The following is an 18,206-nucleotide window of genomic DNA, read 5'->3' on the forward strand; positions in this document are numbered from 1 at the left end:
AATGTACAAGTCTGGTCATTTGCTAGGCATTTGAATATAGCTCTTGTGTAAAATTTTGAGTTCCATTTCAAATGCTCCAAAAAGCCAATTGTGAATTTAGTTGTGTAAGAACACGTTTGTTTCCTGCTGGATTGCATCCTAGATTAGAGTTCCAGGTAAACTATAAAGCACTTACTTCTGCCAAACTGGATGAGAATTGTGATTAGTTTCATCCTTTTCAAAATCAGTACTGCGTTGACAGCATTCTTGAGTTTTGTTGTGTGCGTTATTTTCCCAGAATATTGCATTCATTAGTCTCTCTTTGCATTGCAGATGTAGATTCAGCTATTCAAAGCAAGATAATTGCTTTTCATTAAAGGTATGAGTGCCAAAGAGTTGAGCATGTCTTCCAAGGACAAAAACCCCTTAATTATAACTTCTGTAGAGCTTTTATCAATCACGTAATTTATAAGCTATATGAATGCAGATAAATGAAAGTGAAAGTTTTTACCTTTCTACCACCTTGAGAGTTTTGAAGGCAGGTCAGATTTGCCTGGAGGTTAATATTGGAACAGGGGTGGGCAATAATTTTTGACAGGGGACAGGTACTTCAAGACTTTGGTAAGTGGTCAAGGCCCACACTTTTCTATGGAGGAGGAGTGGGATCTAGAATGGAGCTCAGGGTAGGTACTGGGATGCTGGAGATGGTATGGGGTCTGGGGGGGAAATGTGGGTGAAGGGGACTGATCTGGGGTAGGGGCTTGGGATGCAAGATCCAGGAGGGGGTGTGGGTGCAGGAGGGGATTCTGGCCTGGGGAAGGGGTTATAGGAGGGGGTGCAGGGTCTGGGATGGAATTGTGACCTGGGGTGGGAGAATGGGGTGCAGAGGCTATGGATGGTGATTGGGGGGGAGAGGCTGGGGTGCCAGCAGGCAGGCTGTGGCTGGGAGGCACGTATGTAGGCATCTCCTGGGCAGCAGCCCTGCAGGACCCTGAGGCAAGCTCCCTGGCTGCTCCCTATGGCTCTCTGCTCCTGGTGGGGGAGGCTTCGCGCACTGACCCCCACTGACTCTCAGCTCCCATTGGCCGGTTTCAGCAAAGCCTCCCCCGGTGCCCAGAGCAGAAAGCCACAGGGAACAGCTCAAGGTGACTTGGGGCCGCTATGAAGCGGCGGCTGCTCTGTGCCTGAGGGCCCCTGTGGTGAGGCCCATGGTCCGGATCTTACCCGCCTCTGTATTAGGAGGTAGTGTTGGGGGGTATCAGTAAATGGTGCTCGCACTTGTCAGCCTCACCACTACACAAAGACAATGGCCCAGCCCTGACTAAGAGGTCCTGAGTTTCTGGAGGCATCTCCCCTTGTAGGAGATGTTAAACCGTGGTCTTACCAGCGTGGGTTCCGTACATCCCAGGCTGCTGGGAGCTCTGCGCATCAGTGAACTGAGGGCCTGTCGTGTCTGTGCTAGAGCTGCGGCTGTGCTGGGCTGTGGCACTCTGGCTCTGATCCCACACACCCTGGCCACCCCTCTTTTCCAGATGTAGTCTAGTTACAGTACAGCTCCATTGTGGTACCAGAACATGAAATCCTCTGACCGTTTTGGGGGGGGGGAGGGAGCTCCAGAAGAATGGAAGCTTTCTTTCTGCAACCCCCGACTTCTTTCTAATGAAACTCTGCCTCCAGCCATCCTCTGGAGCTCTGCCTCTTATGCTGCAGACAGGACTAGGCAGTTTCACTATTGCTCTGCTGAACGGTGGGTAACAGCAACACCAGCAAGAAGACTCAGGCCTGTTCTACTTCCGAGCAAAGCTTCAGATAGCAGAGACCCACACGGGCTAACTAGAAGGTGGTGGGTGGGGGTGGGCATATGTAAGCCCTTCTTTCATAGTCAGAAGCTTTCAAGGGTGCCTTCATGGTCCTCAGAAACTTAATAAATAGAGGCTGATTTGAAAAATTGCTCTGGGCTAACACAACGGCAGGGCACAGAGCATCCTTCCAATTCAGTGAAGGCAGAAGGCTGCTTTTGCATCTTCCTGGTATTGATTTGCCCCTCTTGTATCAACCTCTGACTAGCAGGTGTCTAGCCAAGACTGCTACTACTGAGAACTTGTATAGTGACTTCCTTTGGAGGGTCTCAAAGCACTTTCCAAATACTAAGCCTTGTCAGCCGTCCTGTGAAGTGAGAGCATAGATTCTTAGGCCAGGAGGGACAACCGTGATAGCACAGGGCACTTCAAAGCTGGAGAAACAGATTTAACTAGGGTGTCTTGCCCAATGTGTTCCAGGGTGTTTGCAGTGGAGCAAGGAGTAACCTTTAGTCTGCAGTTTTATATCTTTATTGCAAGTCTGCTGTTCCTCCCAACCCCAAAACCGCTGCATTGTAGTTGGGCTACAGAGTTGGACAACAGCTGGGAACTTAAATTCAGTACTAACAGCATGTAATGCTGAAGGAACTCTCAGCGTTATTGAACATGGCCACATGCTGCAGGCATGTACAGAGCACTGACTGTAAAGTCCTGGCTCAGCATGTCTCAGGCCTGCTGTGCTATAAAGAGGCAGAAGTGCCTTTCTTACTAAGACTGGACTTGGCTTTTCCTTCTGTTTTGTATGGAAACTAGTGTCTGCTCTCCAGACTTACAGTATATCATCTGCAAGTAAAGATTGGACCTTCTGCGTATTTGCAACTAGAGGTTTAAATTAATTTTAATTTTAAAAACTAGGGCCGCATCTTCCATTTGCTGTGCCAGAGATCGCTCTTCTGGCGTTTGACTTAGCAGGTCTAGTTAAGACCCGCTAAGTCAAATGCTGAGAGCGGCTCCCGTTCTCCTGGCAGTCATGAGGAGTAAGGGAAGCTGATGGGCGCATTTGCTCTTGTCGGCCTCCCTCCGTGAAGATGGTGCTGAGGCCGACCTATGAGTCGGCTTACCTTTGCATACCTTAACCAGACCTTCCAGGTCTAGTGTAGATGTGGCCTAGGAGAGTATTTTCCTTCTCCAGGGTCTGGCTACCAAATGGCTGGTGCATTTTTCACACTTTACATATTGTTAAAACTTGTTGCCTGTTAGTTTAAATGTACATTTTGAAGAAATTTGATTGTAATTATGCACAGGAAAACAATCATGATCACATAATGGTGGTAATTTTTCTTACTCACGATGGCTTCCATTTCCCAAAACTTAGTGAGTAAATGGAAGCTACTCACTTCAGGCCAAGGGAATAACACTCTTAAGTACATTTTATTAATGAGATTTAAAAAATAAAACTAGAACAAACAGTGATTGTCATGAATATTGACCTTCGATTCGCCACATTAGGCACTACAGTAGTAATGTAGCCTGCATGTGGCGCAGCCATTAGAGAGAAATATCGCCTATCGTCAGTGATGCGACTGTGACAAATAGACTGCTGGGAATTGGAGCTGCTGATTCTGTTCCCAGCTTTGGAGGGGAGGATAGTGTGTCGTTAGAACAGCACAGACGGGGCCACGAGGAGTGGGGTGAAAGAATACTACACACAACACCTCTATCTTCTTTCAATGAATTACAAATCCTTAATTTCAGGCTTGTGCTTTTCCCCTAAATGCAGCACAGTCAACCTCTGCACATATGTTTGCTAATGTCACTGGGGCTGTAACTGAGTTTTGCATTGTACTGTAAGGGATGTTTAATGTGTAGTGTGTTTCCTTATCACTCGGAGGCAGGAAGAAGTTGAGTGACAATGCAGTATCTTTCTCGATGAGGGGAAATCTGCGATGGAGGAATTACGAGGCAGTTGAGACTTCCCATAACTTTAACTTTAACTTCAACTTTTTTCTTTTTTTCGCATTGTGTGGATGTGGTACTTTAACCAGCTGTAACTAGGGATGTAAAATCTGGTTTGTTTAGTTAACTGGTTAGACATATTTAACTGGTTAACAAATTAAAGGGGAGCTGGGCGGAAGGCTGGAGCAAGCTCTTCCCCCTCCCTCAGCCTGCTTCTGGGCCGGAGCTGGGCCCACCCCTGCCGTTTCAGGCAGGTACTACTCCGGTGTCCTGGCCAGAGCAGTTCCTGCCTGTGGGGTGCCCAGGCCTGCTGCTCCATCCCGGTTGGAGCATCCTTGTCTGTGGCGGGTGGGGAGCTGCTCCAGCCCCCACTCGTTAAACGTTCATACCCCTAATCTTAATCACTTCCTTATAGAAGTGTCTTCCAATTGCACAGCACCTGCCAAGTTGGAGGAGCTAACCTCTGTGAGGCAGTGGCATGCAGTGCCCTGCAGAAGAGGGATCTGGCAGGCATTTCCTAGGCTCGTGTATTCGCACTGAAGGGCCCTCGAACCGCTTTCAAGAGTGGGGATGTTAGTCTAGTGTCCTGCCGAGTTCTGGATTAACTGCACTCTGCCTGGTGGCATTGGCCAACGGCTTAAAGGCTGCCGTGTCAGCTGGGTACAGTTTCCCTCCGGACTTCTGCGTAGCGCTGTGCGCTATGAAACTGCTGGTGCAGTTCCCGCAGGGTGTCTGCGCTGAGTCACAGCACCTCTGCTCCGCGGTGGGGCTTCTCTGCGGGCTCCGGCTTTGAGCTGTCCCGGGTTCAACAGTGGTCTTCAGTTAGCCCGGGCGGGGAGGCTGCCGTTCTTCCTGCTGTCCATGCTTTGGTTCAGAACCTGCAGTCCTGTTTGCTCAGAGGCAGCGACAGGCTTAACCAGTGACCTATGTGCTGTTAGGTGTTGCTTACAACACAACCGTTACAGCAGAAACACTGGTAAAACCATAAACAACTGGTGTGTGTTTCTGACTTATCAGGTGTCACCCATGTTCTGCAGAGGGTTGCAGGCTCTTACAGGGCCTGCTCCTCTCCTCCGACTCATGTCAGTTCTTGAACCAGGTGAGTGACCCCCTCCCTCAGTTAGCATGGCCGCTTTCTGCAGGTTTCAGTTCTTCGTTTGTCAGGCCACATGGAGCTGGATCTTCTGGCATTCGATTTAGCAGATCTAATAAAGACCTGCTTAATCGAATGCTCAGGACTTGCCCGTTGGCACACTGCTGGTGGCTTCCCTTACTCCTCGTGGCTCTGAGGAGTACTGGTGCTGACTGTGCCTTGAGCACTGGATTTAGCGGGTCTTCACTAGACATCCCACTGTAAATGGTGCCTCAGCTTAAGGTGTGTTGGCTCCAGGTATGTTATTTACGAAGCTGGAATTGCATACCTTAAACTGACCTTTCTGGGTCAAGTCTAGACCTTGCCTCAGACACCTCCATCCAAGTCACACTGGTGTGTGTGGTCTTCTCTAGCACAGTGATTTTCAACTTCTTTCTCACGGCCCAGTTGAGGGAAAATTGCAGGCTCTGGGTGGTGGTGGGGGACCGGAATGAGGGATCTGGGGTGCAGGGGGGGCTTAGGGCTGGGGTTGGTGTTCGTAGTTGGGCATGGGCTTACCTCCAGCTGCCTCTGTGGGAGTGCTAAGGCAGCTTGCTGTCTCCCCTGGCACCGCTTCCAGGGCACAGCGTGGTCCGTGGTCAGCAGCAGGTCGGGCTCCTAGGCAGAGGCGCACAAGCAGCTCTGTACACAGCTCTCCCGTGCAGGTACAGATCCCCAGGCAGCTCCCATTGGCCAGAAATTGACCAGTGGGAGTGTGGTACCAGTGCTCAGGGTGGGGGCAGCGTACAGAGGGTCTCCTCCCCGTCCCCCTCCCCTCCCCGTGCTACTAGCTGCTTATGGGATGCAGCATGGCCCACAGTGCCAGGCCAGGCAGGACGCCTGCCTTACACCCCCACTAGTTACTGGATCACTTTACAGCAAGGTGACCTGTCGTTTGAAACCCACCACTCCAGGGCTGAGACTGCTCCAGGCTGGTGACTTCCCCTCATGATTTTTTGTTCCCTCAAGAAACTCCAGTAACTTCCCTCTGGAACCAAACGACAGTGGCCAGCTCAGACACTGCTGTTCCTACAGCTGATACTGCAGCCTTTGGCTGGACCCTATTCCAAATGCCTATCCTAATATGGAGGGAGTGTTGAAGGCCCTTGTTTGGATAGTCCCTGTATAAGCAGCAGAGGAAACTGGGGGCCAAAGTGTTGTAATTTTGTGAAAAATCACTGATGTTTGTAAATTGACGCAGGCCTCAAGCTGATTTTCCTATTTCTCCAAATGTTCAGGGTCTGAATAGTCTCTCAGCTTAACCCCAGGCTGGCCCAAAGCATGTTTGTTTCAAGTGTGATAGTGCTCTAACTGCAGCTTTTCCTAGGCCCTCCTGTCATCCTGCTTGCTGTCTAGTCAGTATCTCCCCTTTATCCTCGCCTAAGGATAGAGCTTCAGCACCTGCCTCGAGCTACTACCTGCGTCTTACAGCCTGGCAGCTTTCACCACAGACTAAAAATAGATGTCGCTTGAGCTGGATGCTTTCAGTCCACTACAGTGAACCGTAGATTTGGGGTTTGGGCACCAGGGGACTAGTCTCAGTTCTGTACCTAGGCTTTGAGCTGTGCGTATTGGAGAGGAGAGATGCTGTCTTGTTCTGACTCCTTGCAGTTTGAGGCTAGTGGCTAACGAAGGGGATTGAGAAGCTAGATTTCCATGCTCTGTTCCCAGCTTTGCCACTTCCTCCTAAGCATCAGCTGATCTGTTTGTGTCCTAGGGGCCTATCGCAGTAATACAGAGCACCTGCACCCCCTCCCCCCCACACCCGACAAGGCAGAGTATCCCTTGGCCATGTGACGTTTGAAGCACAGACTGATAGTGATTTGCCCAAGATCACATGGCAGAACCAGGTTTTATATCCAGGTCTCCTGAGTTCAGCCCTGTGTCTTAATTGCAAGACACACCTTCCTCCTACTTACTTTTTTGTCTTGATAGACGCATCTGTAAAATGCAGCATGTGCAAATCATGCTTACCTCAGAGTGGTTGAGAGATTGAAGTGTGTCCAAGGTTTGTGGAGATGCCTGGATGAAGAACAAAGTTAATTAAAATTGGAAGTAAGCTGTAAAGGGGTGGAACCGTTTTCTGGTCTGTTAGCTTAATCCCTGCTGGTTGGCCCATTTATAGTTTGCATTTTTGCTAGCTAACTTCCCTTCCCCCAACCACCAGCATGGGTCAGATAACTAGAAGCAGTTAGCTGCCTGGGGCAGCCGAGCAGAGAAGCCCCCTGCTACAAGACAAGCTGTTGAGTTGTTTTCAGGTCATAAATGATCAGAGCAAAAAAGATCTTTAGAGTTAATCTTCCTGCAGAGTCACTGGATGCATTATGGAGTGAGCCAGGTGCTGCTGTTTTGAATCTGGGTAGTTACACCAAGTTAGACTGAAACTTGGTGTATTAGAAACTGCACCTTTGTCTTTGGGTTCCGTGCTCGCCTCCCTAGTGAGTAGCGTTGTTAATGGCTTTCTTTTGGCCCAGCTAACTTGGCAGTGGTGGACTTGCCTGGTGATTTGCAATGGGCAAGCTACGTAAGTAGTTTCATGTTTGCCCCACCATTGCTAGCAGCTTCCTTTGCAGAGTACAGGCTTCTTGCCAGCATCAGTGCTCTAGTTGTGTTACGTCCAGTTAGTGTGCACTGCAGATAGCCTTGGTAACTCCTTCCAAGTCAGGCTGCTGGTGGTGAGCCCAAGGCTAAAGTACAAGTTGGAAGGGTTTTAATAACTGATGTGACGCATTGTTCATTTTTTTTTTTTAAGACCTCATTTATGCCAAAGGCCAGAAGCTCCATGCAACTCCATTTTACAGTTAAAACCTACTGTTCTGCTCTTCGGCAGACATGTAGTGCTGCATTTTAAAATCTATTCAGACCAGCCTAAAATGGCTTTTTATATTAAAAAGTCATACACGGGGGCTTGCTGCTTTCACAGTGAAATGATTTATTGCTGGATCCAGAAAAGCTGCTTTCTCTGTAACATTACATTGCAGTTTTCTGCTTCTAAAACGTTAGGTGGTTGCATGTGTTGCCTGTGAATGCAATGGTGCTTTGGCAGTTTAGTTATGAAAAATAGCTAAATGTGTGTCAAATACAGGTTGTACCTCTCTAGTGCCATTGGGACCTGAGCGGTGCTAAACCAGAGAATTTGCTGGACCATGGGAAGTCGTTATTGTCTGTCAGCGTTGCGGCCCTCCCACTGGTTGCTGGGCTCTGAGGAGACATTTAGGGGTAAACTAGAGCTAAAGAACAGCACAGAACCCTGAGAGCCAGGACTGGTGGCTGTAAACAAACATTATGGGATGTCGGGAAACCTGGCCACATCCATGGTAAGTGGACATCCAGCTAACTCCAATCATGCTGGAGAATGGATGTTGCTGGACCAGAAAGTGTTGGACTAGAGGGGTTCTATCTGTACATAGTTCAAAAACCAGACTGTGGGTTACTTTGGGAGAGTGTAAAGGGAGGCGCCTCAGTTTTCGATAGTCTGCAGCTTTGTCGTCAGTGTCTTAACTTGGGGTATGTCTAGACTGCATCCCTCTGTCAGCAGGGATTTAAATATCCCATGCTTAATTTGCATAAAAATGGCTGCCGTTTTTGCTGACTCAGCACTTTGTCTACAAAAAGCAGCTGTCTAGAGGGGGGTCTGTCGAGAGAGAAAGCCTTTTTCAACAGATCCCTTATGCCTCCTTGCAGAAAAAGGCTTTTTCTCAACAGATCCCCTCCAGACTGCTGCTTTTTGCTGACACAGTGCTGAGTCGGCAAAAACGGTGGCCATTTTTATGCAAATTAAGCATGGGATATTTAAATCCCTGCTTCATTTGCAATGTTGACCTGCCTAATCTGCATCCCTCTGCCAACAGAGGGATGCAGTCTAGACATACCCTTGGTGTAAAGAAGGCAGGTTCCCTAGGAGCCTGGCTGCCTGCATTCAGATCTCTTTGTAGCATGCACTTGCATACGGCTGTACCAACACTGCTTTAAACTCTAGAATGTCAGCGGGTGCGTTTATACTGCGCAGGCTGAACTTGCTGTGTGCAGGATTTGGGATTGTCGTAACCCTCCTGCATTGCTACTGTTCATGGAATGTTCTGCAGTTCCTACACGAATACAGGGAAAAAGGTGGAGCACATCTGAGCCATAATTACAGCCCTCACAAGGCTTAAAGGACCCCAGGGTGCTGGAAACTTTTACATACCTTTGAGCTTTCCTTTTGTGTGGGTAGTTTTTGTTGCCTTCTCAAATCGCTGAGCTTTGTGACCTCAGTGGGGAAGGTCTGTAGCTAATCCTGGAATTTCAAACATGCATGTTTATTTTCATGAGTCTAAAGTTAGACTTCAGCTTACTTTTCTCAATCAGGCCTTCTCTCATTTCATTGGCCCAGGCCAGTTTTGTGAGAACCGTTTCCTTTGCCGGCTTGAGAGTTTCAGTATGTCTGAGAGCTCAGCAAAGATGTTTAATTGGAGCATGTTACCTATTTATGTAGTGGCAGAACTTGTAAATTAGAGTAATGGGACTTCATTTCTAGCACAGGGCTGCTAAGAACCAAGAATTTACTTGATGCTGTAGAAGGCCCTAGAGCCATCTTTATTCCCTGGTGGAGGCTGGCACAGGCTGCCGGCCCACTCCCAGGGAGCCAGTGCATAACCGGCGACGAGGGGGCAGGCCAGAGCTGCCAAGGATGGGCTGCTTTGGCCAGCCAGCTGGAGCAGCTCCCTTCCCAGTGCAGGCGGGGACTGCTCCAGCCCTGCTGGTTAACAGTAAGCATTATGCATTAGCCATCCCTAACTTGATTATATGTAGTGCCAGCTTTAAATCTCTTCAGATTCAACTTTTAAGGGCAGACTTAGTGACACATCAAGTAGCCAGACAACCCAGCTAAGCTGGGTTCGCAGCTGCTTTGCATTGCGGCAGCAGCTGAAGCATGTTGGTGAACCTTGTCTTTAAGGCTATGTCTATACAGGCAGTCCCCGGGTTACGTGGATCCGACTTATGTCAGATCCGTACTTACGAACGGGGCTTTTCTCACCCCGGAGGACGTGGGCGGCGGGACCACCCAGACGCGCCGCGGTCCCGCCGAGAAAAGCTGCTCCGCGTCTCCCTGGTCTGCTGGGGGAGGGGGGGCCCCCAGCAGACCAGGGAGACGCGGAGCAAAGCCGCGGAGGACGCTGGCGGCGGGACCGCCCAGACACGCCGTGGTCCCGCCGCCCGGGTCCTCCACGGCTTTGCTCCGAGTCTCCCTGGTCTGCTGAGGGGCGGGGGGGGGGGGGCGCAGCTAGTGCACCCCCCCCAGCAGACCAGGCTTTCTCGTGGACACCTATGGTAGAGCAGCTGAGGTGCTGCCGGTTGGTCCCGCAGCGCCGCTCCTCGGCGCTACTGGACCAACCCGGCAGCACCCCAGCTGCTCTGCCCTAGGCGTCCTCAAGTCAGCTGCTGTTGAAACTGATCAGCGGCTGATTCCAGGAAGCCTGAGGCAGAGTTGCTGTGCCCCGAGCTTCCTGTAGTCATCTGCTGGTCAGTTTCAGCAGCGGCTGAATCTGGATGCCAGTTCCGACTTACGTACAAATTCAACTTAAGAACAAACCTACAGTCCCTATCTTGTATGTAACCCGGGGACTGCCTGTACTGCAGAGCTTTTCGGTATCCCGGAAAAGCTCTGCCATGTCCAAGGAACACATGTCTGCTTTTCTGGGGGGAGGAGAAACACGGGAAAGCAGACGTATTTTTTTTAGCATCCCTGTAAACCTTGTTCCACGAGGATGAAGGGATGTTCCGAAAGAGGGTGTTTTCCCCGACATGTGGCCCTGTGTAGACAGGCCAAATGTCAGAAAAGCCTCTTTCAGAAGAAAAGCAGAAAAAGATATGCAAATTGTGGTTTGCAGTTTGTGTATCTTTTACTGAATTGGCTGTGTCTATACTGCAGAGTCACTTGCAAATTAGAGAACTGTGAGTGAAGAGGGTTGGGAGGGAGCATGGAAAACTGAGATTGTGTCCTCTGCTCAGCTGCCTCAGTTTCCCCAACAGTGCTCCCTCAAAGGACTGTGGTAAGGGGAGCCTGGCACGTGCTGATGTTCAAGCTAGGATGCAGCATCAGAGCCTTCTTAGAAAGTGACAGTCGAGCCAAGTCTGTGGGTAAGAACAGGTGACGCGCGTGCTCTAGTCCTTCTCTTACTGCTGAGTCATTCCAATCAGTAGAATTGAAGGGTGGGCTGCTCCTGCCCCAGTGACCCACTTAGGAGTTACCTAACCCTGTAACATAACAATTGGATCAAGTCTCTGCATTAATCTATTATGGAGAGCACTGCAGACACAGAAACGGCTCTCGTAAATCTAATGGGAGACAGTTCATCTTTAACTGATCAGCTAAGGAATTTACTTGTCAAATCTTAGGAAGTCCTTTGTGTGCTCAGAGTAAGTTCTATAGTCCGGGGGGGGGGGGGGGAATCTGTATTTTCATTTAAAAAAATAGGTCGAAGCAGGGCTTATGGTACAACATGGTGCACAGGCTAACTGTGACCAACTCCTCCCTAATGTTTACTTAGCACTGCCGGAACACCTGTATTGCTGCTTTTACTACCCACCAGTCCCCTGGCCATTATGAATTGAATTATTGGCAATCGGCCTACAGCTGAAACCACGTACAAAGTAATCCTTTTCAAAGTTATCCTATCAATAAAAACTCCCCCTTCAAGGTATGTTTTGCCTTTGTCATCACAGAGCTCCTATGTTTAAAGGGAGTAACTTAGCCTGTGGGTTCCTCCAGAGAATGATCCAGGCAAGGTTCATTTTTTCAGCCTGATAGCCAGCATAAGCTGGGGGTGAGTTGGAGATGGGCTAGAGTTCTCAGCTATGTGAATAGGTCTGGTTTGGACACCAGGGAGCTGCTACTGTCCCTTGACAGTCTGATCTCTCTGAATTTAGTGCTGCTCCTAGTAACCTTTTTTGTTCACTTTTTTAATGTTTTGTTAAACACAGCAGTAAACAGAATTTAGTTTTTATAAGGCAGGGTGGGGAACCTTTTTTGGATTGGGAGCTGCTGACCCACAGAAAAATCAGTCAGGGGCTGCACACTAGTGAGAAATCGGGGGGAAAAAAACCCCCCAAACCCTCCCTGACTGAGGAGAGACCCTCCCCCTGTTTCCCTCGCACACCAGAGCCGAGTTGGGCCCAAGCTAGTACATTTTGTGTGTTCCAGTCCCTCAGTAGGCATGGGCTCCCCAATGCTAGGAGGGGAGCCCTGAGCCTTGTAGGGTGGATCTGTGGCAACTTGCAGTGTCTGTCGTCTGTGAATTAAAAGGAGTTTGAATGCTGCTTTTGTCTGTGTTTCTTGTTGAGCATAATTTGGAACAGGGAACTGTCCACAGGATGCGAGGAAAGTTCTCAGGGAATTCTGCAGCTTTCTTTGTATTTAGGACTAAGTTTCTTAAAGGTAGAGGCCAAGCAATGTCTCTGCCCCTAAAATTAATTTAAGCTCTGGATATGGCAGGCTTGCACTGAGGGGTTTTTTAAATCCCATGGAGAATGCAATCTGAGACGGAGGAAAAATTACAGGTTCAGGGTTTCAGGTGTTACAGAAGATGCAAGATGTATGAGTTGAATGCAGTTATTACCATCTACTAATGATTAAATAGAGAGCCAAATGAAGTTGTTCTCTTGGTGTTTTGCATAACTATCTGAATTCTACACTGCCTGGAGAGTTCAGTGTATTTACATTTCTCACAGACTTGCCAGGGAATGCCTTAGGTTTTCCAAGGGCTAGGAAACTGACTGCCTTGATCAGTAGCATAGAATTGTCATGCTGACTTTGAGTGCCCCAAATTATAGTGAGCTGTGTGACTCACAACTGGGACTTGATTGTATGTGTTACTTTTTCCAATATTACCAGCAAGTCCCCCAGGCATATCATCCAACTGAAGTATTCATGGTGTGAAGATGCAGCTCTTTTATAAATATATATTACGGAGAAGAAACGTGCAGGGTTTCTGGTGCTTAGTTTTGATCAACTTTTGATCAGTCAATTGGCTCATTAAGAGGTAAGTTGTGCAAGCTGACTCTTATGAGGCGGATAAGCTTCAACTGGCCTGCACCAGCTGATTTGGGCTTAGGCTAAGGAGCTGTTCAGATGTTTGGATTTGAGTTGAAGTTCATGTTCTGGAACCCCTCCACTGTGCAGAATATTAAAACAGAGGGCTAAATTTCATGTGAAGATCTGTGCGTCTGGGTTGCACACCATGGCCTGTAGTCAGAGTGAAGTGAATATCCACTCTTCCATTGATTAAAACTAAAAATCTGTTTGGGCGTGTGTGTTTAAGATGGCTAGGTCATGGTGAGTGTGCCCTACTTGTGTATCATTCATGTCAGTCCCATAGATCAGTGGGAACTGATCTATGCAAATCCAGTTTCAAATTCAGAAATTCATAGTACTCTCTAAAAAGCAGCCACACGTTGTGGTGCCCTAAGAGTTCTGAAGAACCTTTCCCTCCTTGTTAATAGCCCAGGGTGCTTGAGGACAACGTAGAATGCTACAGATGCTTTTCATTGCCCACTTCTGGCTAGGCTGTGTCTACTCTGCAGCTTATCCATCACAACTTCTGTTGCTCAGGGGTGTGAATTAACATTCTCTCCTCCCCCTTCCCCCCCCCCCCCAGCAATATCAAATACACAGCAGTGCTGTCCATGCTGGAATCCATCTTGGTGGAAGAGCTTCTCTCATTGACCTCATTCCTGCCGCTCATGGGGGCTAGAGTGGTTAAGCCAAAGGAGGTGCTCTTGTCCGAGCAGGTGCATTAGAGAATTTACAGTGGCACGGCTGCATTAGGGTGTAAATTCCAGTGTAACCATGCCCTTAGACTGTGATGACCATAGCTGATCCCATTAGACTGCTAAACTTCCATGCTAGGATACGGGATTCTCAACCAGTTTTCTTTTAGAGAGGGAGGTTTATTTCAAGTGCTCCCATTGGTCAAAAGGAATTTGTTAGAAAACCTTGCCTACTCTTAAGTTTTCTATCACTTATGAAGTCTGTCACTTCTTCTTGAGCAGTCTGAGCTTTTAGATATCTTGCTACATTTTCATGTTAACAAGGTAGTCATCAATTTAATTAAAGTTGTAACTTTAAGTCCCTATAGTTTGGGGTTTGCATGGCTACTCATATTTTGGTTTGGTTTTAAGTTAATTGTGAATAACTTAAACAAAACTAGTGTCCACGCTACAGTTGTCCAGTTCAGTTTTACTGTGTAGGAGAGCAGGACTTTTAGGGTTCATTTGTCTTTTTCACTCACCTGCTTCATCCCTGTGGAAACCCAGATTTCTGCCTGTGCTCTGTTAGCAGGTTTCAAGTTTATCACTCCCTTAGTGACATTACTTGTATGGCGCTGAAATTCTAGTGAAGCTTTGTCCCAGGCACTAAGATCATGGTGCTGTACGCTCAAAGGGAGTTAACCTGTTAGTGTGTGGCTAGGAAATGCGTGCAGTCCGGAGCATCTTGCTGGAGTAGCAAGTGCCTTGCGCTCACAGCTGCTTTTCCCTGATGGTGGTTTTTGTTTAGCATATATTCATGGCCCTGACTGAAACACTTCTCCCAAGGTGGCTTTTGGCACTTATCTAAGTGGTGCAAGAATGTTAGTTTAACTCTTTTTCCAATATTTCGTCTAAAATTATGTACCTGGAGCAAACACGACCCCTTCATCACTATCTGCCAACCTGCCATGCTGATAGATGGGCTTCTGCATTCCATCAGAAGTCAGGATGTACAGGACTTGGTTTGGCTTCTCGGTGGCAGCTGATCATTTATCATATGTTGACCTATCTCTGTGTCAGCCTTACCCTCTCAGAGCGCTTTAAAACACAGGTCAGTCTTTGGCCAGCACCATGTCAAGCTAGCTACGGGCTTGTTTTCTGCCTTGTGTCCCCACACAACGAAACCTCAGCAGGCATGGCTGTTGCTAGTGCGTTTAGAGCTAGTCCACTCAATGAGTCTTGTTAGGGTTGTGAAAGATTTAAAGACTGAGTTATCTGTGCATTTCTTAACTCTGGGCCTAGGTACAACTGCTTGTAAGAGAATTACCCTCTTTAGGTAGGTGGTAGAAACTGTAGGTGCACATCAACTACCTTCCTTCCTGTTAGAAGTAGATTTGCTCTGATTTGCTCCCAGGCCGAAAAGGTATAGGCTAGGTTCCCTGGTGGAAGTTTCCTCACCCTGAAAGAGCATAGTGTGTGTCCATTTTGCTTCTCTGTGCCATGTGCTGCTTGCCACCTACCTCTGGAAATGGGTTATTCATTCATCTTGTAACCTTCAGGGAAGCTGTTTTGCTTACAGCTAAAATACCTTTATTGTCTAGGTTTATTGGGCTGCAGCGGTGCAGCCTTCTCCATTACTCAAGGACAATACCTGTTTGATAACTTATCTTTGAATAGCAGTGTGGTAACTTGTTTATGCAAGTCAGTAGATTCACAGTAGGAAGGTCTGGCGTAGGAAATCCAGATTCACGTGCTTGTTCATGTGCTTTCCAATCAGGTGTGTGCACGTGCACGGTAGCCGGAAGGTTGTCCCTAGCAGCTAGCCATAAGGTAGGGCTAGGCGCCCCCTGGAATGGCACTGTCATGGCGCCCCATATGGGGCCCAGCCATTTGGCCCTCTCAATTCCTTCTTACTGCCAGCGCTGGTAGCTGGAACTTCCCCATGCTTGTCTCTTGCCTCATACGTGGATAAGCATACCTCTTGTATAGAGTTAGCCGTGTTAGTACTTACTGCTTAGCACTAACTATTACTATACATTCGTTAGGCCCGCCCCCCCGGGCCCTGGTTGTTTCCCAGGGCATGTCTTGTTTTCCAGGCTTCAGAGCCCGTCAGTTGTGTGCCAAGTACATGTGGAAGAATGACCCTCTTTCCCCCTGCCTGGGTGAGGGTCACCAATAGGCCCGATGCCAGGTCTGTCGGGAGTTCCAACCAAGAACAATTAATGAGGGAACAGTGGCTTAGAATCCTGTGGCCACCATCGGGCACTGGGGACGTGGCACCTGGTGCCTCCTTGCCCCGGCACCAATTTGTAGTTTGTAGGTTTAATGATAGAAACCTTCCTCAAACACAGGGGAACAATGGCGTGGGCAGCTATTAATTTTCTCTCTCTCATTTTCCACCTGGTGTACAGAGGTGCCATTTAAAATGTCAGTTTTGCCATCACAACATTTGGAAAGCACATTGTTGCTATGGATAAGACTAAGATACATTTTCAATCACCATCCTGCTAATTAAACTGCATCGGTGAAGCATGGGTTCCTTTTTCACACAGGGATGGCTGTTTGCTTCTATTTCCTCTCAGTACTCAGCCGTGCATTATAACCTTGTGTTGTCTCTTTGTTGCAGTGTGCGAAGGAGTGAAGGCCCCATGTTGTGTTAGTGCCTGTCTGCCATGCTGGCCTGTCTGCCAGGACCAGGTGACCTCTCCTTTCAGCTTCTTTCTTACCCGCAGATGAACACTGGACTTCAGAAATGTGAGTGGTGTTTTGCCTTCGGGACATGGTTGGCTGTTAAATATGGCCTTGGTATAGCTATGAAATAAACATTTAGGGTACAGCAGAAAATCTATTTTAATAGTTGTCTTTTATGTTTTGTCATGCCTGTAAGGCCTCCATCAATAATGGCTGTGAGAAATAGCTACTAAAGTTAAAGCTTTTAGAGGTTAATTTTAATCCTAGCACGACAACAATTCTTGCCTCTTCGCTAAAAGCATTAGGCAGTGAAACTGTGCGTATTGATTCAACTCAATAGAATTTTCTTGGTTCTTTTTCACTGAATTGAATTGCAAGGCAAGCACCAGTAGAAGTTAGCTTATGCTTAATGCAGAGGTGAAGTTTGTTTTGTTGATATAGGGCTGTATCGCATTCTGATGAGCCACAAATAGTTTCATCTGGCCAGTATTTCCAGTACTCAGTTGCCATGTCTCCATCCTGCTGTCTTTTCTGTGGCTTTGAAAACTGTTGCATAGAGAACCGCCGTAACCATTAAACTCCTCTCATCCCTGTGGCATCTGCACTGATATTTCAGGGAAACCTATTTGGATACAAGCATTAGTTTATTAAGGGACCACTTAAATCATCTTGTTTGTTTCCCCCCACTTCCTTTCATCCTTCAGAGATCACTTGAGTCACAAATTGGTTCCCCAGTTGGAGTGGCAAATAAACTCTTCAGCAGTCCCCAAGGTGTTTATTAAATAACTGGGTATAGTGTCCTTCAGCCTGCCCCGAATATCTGCACCTTGTGCAGGGGGAAATTCATGTCACGTTGTGTAACTTTTGGTTTTGGACTTGCTATTACCTTTTCAAGTCACGTAATTCCTACTAGTCAAACTGCTGAAGCGAATGTTGAGGAGGAAGGTCTTAGTCTCCTAGGTATGTAACTGGCGCCTGCCAAGGGAGAACAAATTCTTGGGGCATGTGTGTTTCAGTATTTCAATACATTTATTGTAAGTTTCTCCAAATGTGCTTTGTAATTGCAGAACAGTAGTGGCACACTATTAACAGGGTGGATTCATTTAAATCAAGGCGGTTTTAATTCACAATTTAAATCAGCAAAAAATCATTGATTGAAATCAAGTTTCTCATTGATACTTCATATGTTCAAACAGTGGGTCAAATCTGATCAGTAAAACATTAATTTACAGCTCAGTACGAGTTTTTTATATCTAAGGGTATACATTGTGTGCTTTCTTAAGATAATTTGATTTTTATTAATGTATGGAGTAGTACATAATACTCATTACCTGTGTCAAGCTGCAGATACAGCAGCAGTATATTAGGAATAGGAAGAACTAAATCATACACACAAACGTAATAACTTTTATATTTTATTACACTAAATCTTAAATGTCACATAAATGTTTCACACTGACAATTGAAGCAGTCTCCTGAGTTGCTGGCTGATGCCTGTGTAAACTTTTTTCTAATTTTAATAACTAACAGACAGGGCCTTAGAACATAAAATGTACCGTTTCCTTAACTTCTATAACTAGCTCTCCTCTTCCCCACTCCCACTGTCATTTTGATGCAGATCTGATTCCAAGTTACCAAAAAAGCCAAGACTGTGCTTAGAGTGCACTTAATTTTGGAGTAAGCCCTATTGAAAACAGGTATAGGATGGGGCTTCTTCGGGAAAGTTGAGTTGTGCTGAATTAAAATCGGAAATGAATTAGGGCATCACCATTATGGCCTGTGGCCATGATGTTCCAAAATGAGGCATGTGTTATGTAAAATAAAAGAAAATGACACTCCTGGCAATTCTAGATTTCACTTGCTCTGTATTATATATTTGGGTGATAGATTCTAAACCTAGTTAACTAATTAAATAAGCCATA

General features: G+C 47.2%; 1 protein-coding gene across 2 annotated transcripts in view; it reads left to right on the forward strand.

Annotated features, from left to right (window-relative positions):
• Nucleotides 1–18,206, forward strand: part of FAM222B (family with sequence similarity 222 member B) — a 42,306-nt gene that overhangs the window by 9,346 nt on the left and 14,754 nt on the right. For both annotated transcript variants that reach the window (XM_075904517.2, XM_075904516.2), the window contains one exon: nt 16,220–16,347. In XM_075904517.2, coding sequence (XP_075760632.2) covers nt 16,266–16,347 — 82 coding nt within the window. In that variant the 5' untranslated portion in view covers nt 16,220–16,265. The remainder of the gene's footprint in view (nt 1–16,219; nt 16,348–18,206) is intronic.

The sequence above is a fragment of the Pelodiscus sinensis genome, chromosome 21, assembly GCF_052426305.1.
Source record: "Pelodiscus sinensis isolate ZL-2025 chromosome 21, ASM5242630v1, whole genome shotgun sequence".
In the NCBI taxonomy this organism is placed as follows: domain Eukaryota; kingdom Metazoa; phylum Chordata; order Testudines; family Trionychidae; genus Pelodiscus; species Pelodiscus sinensis.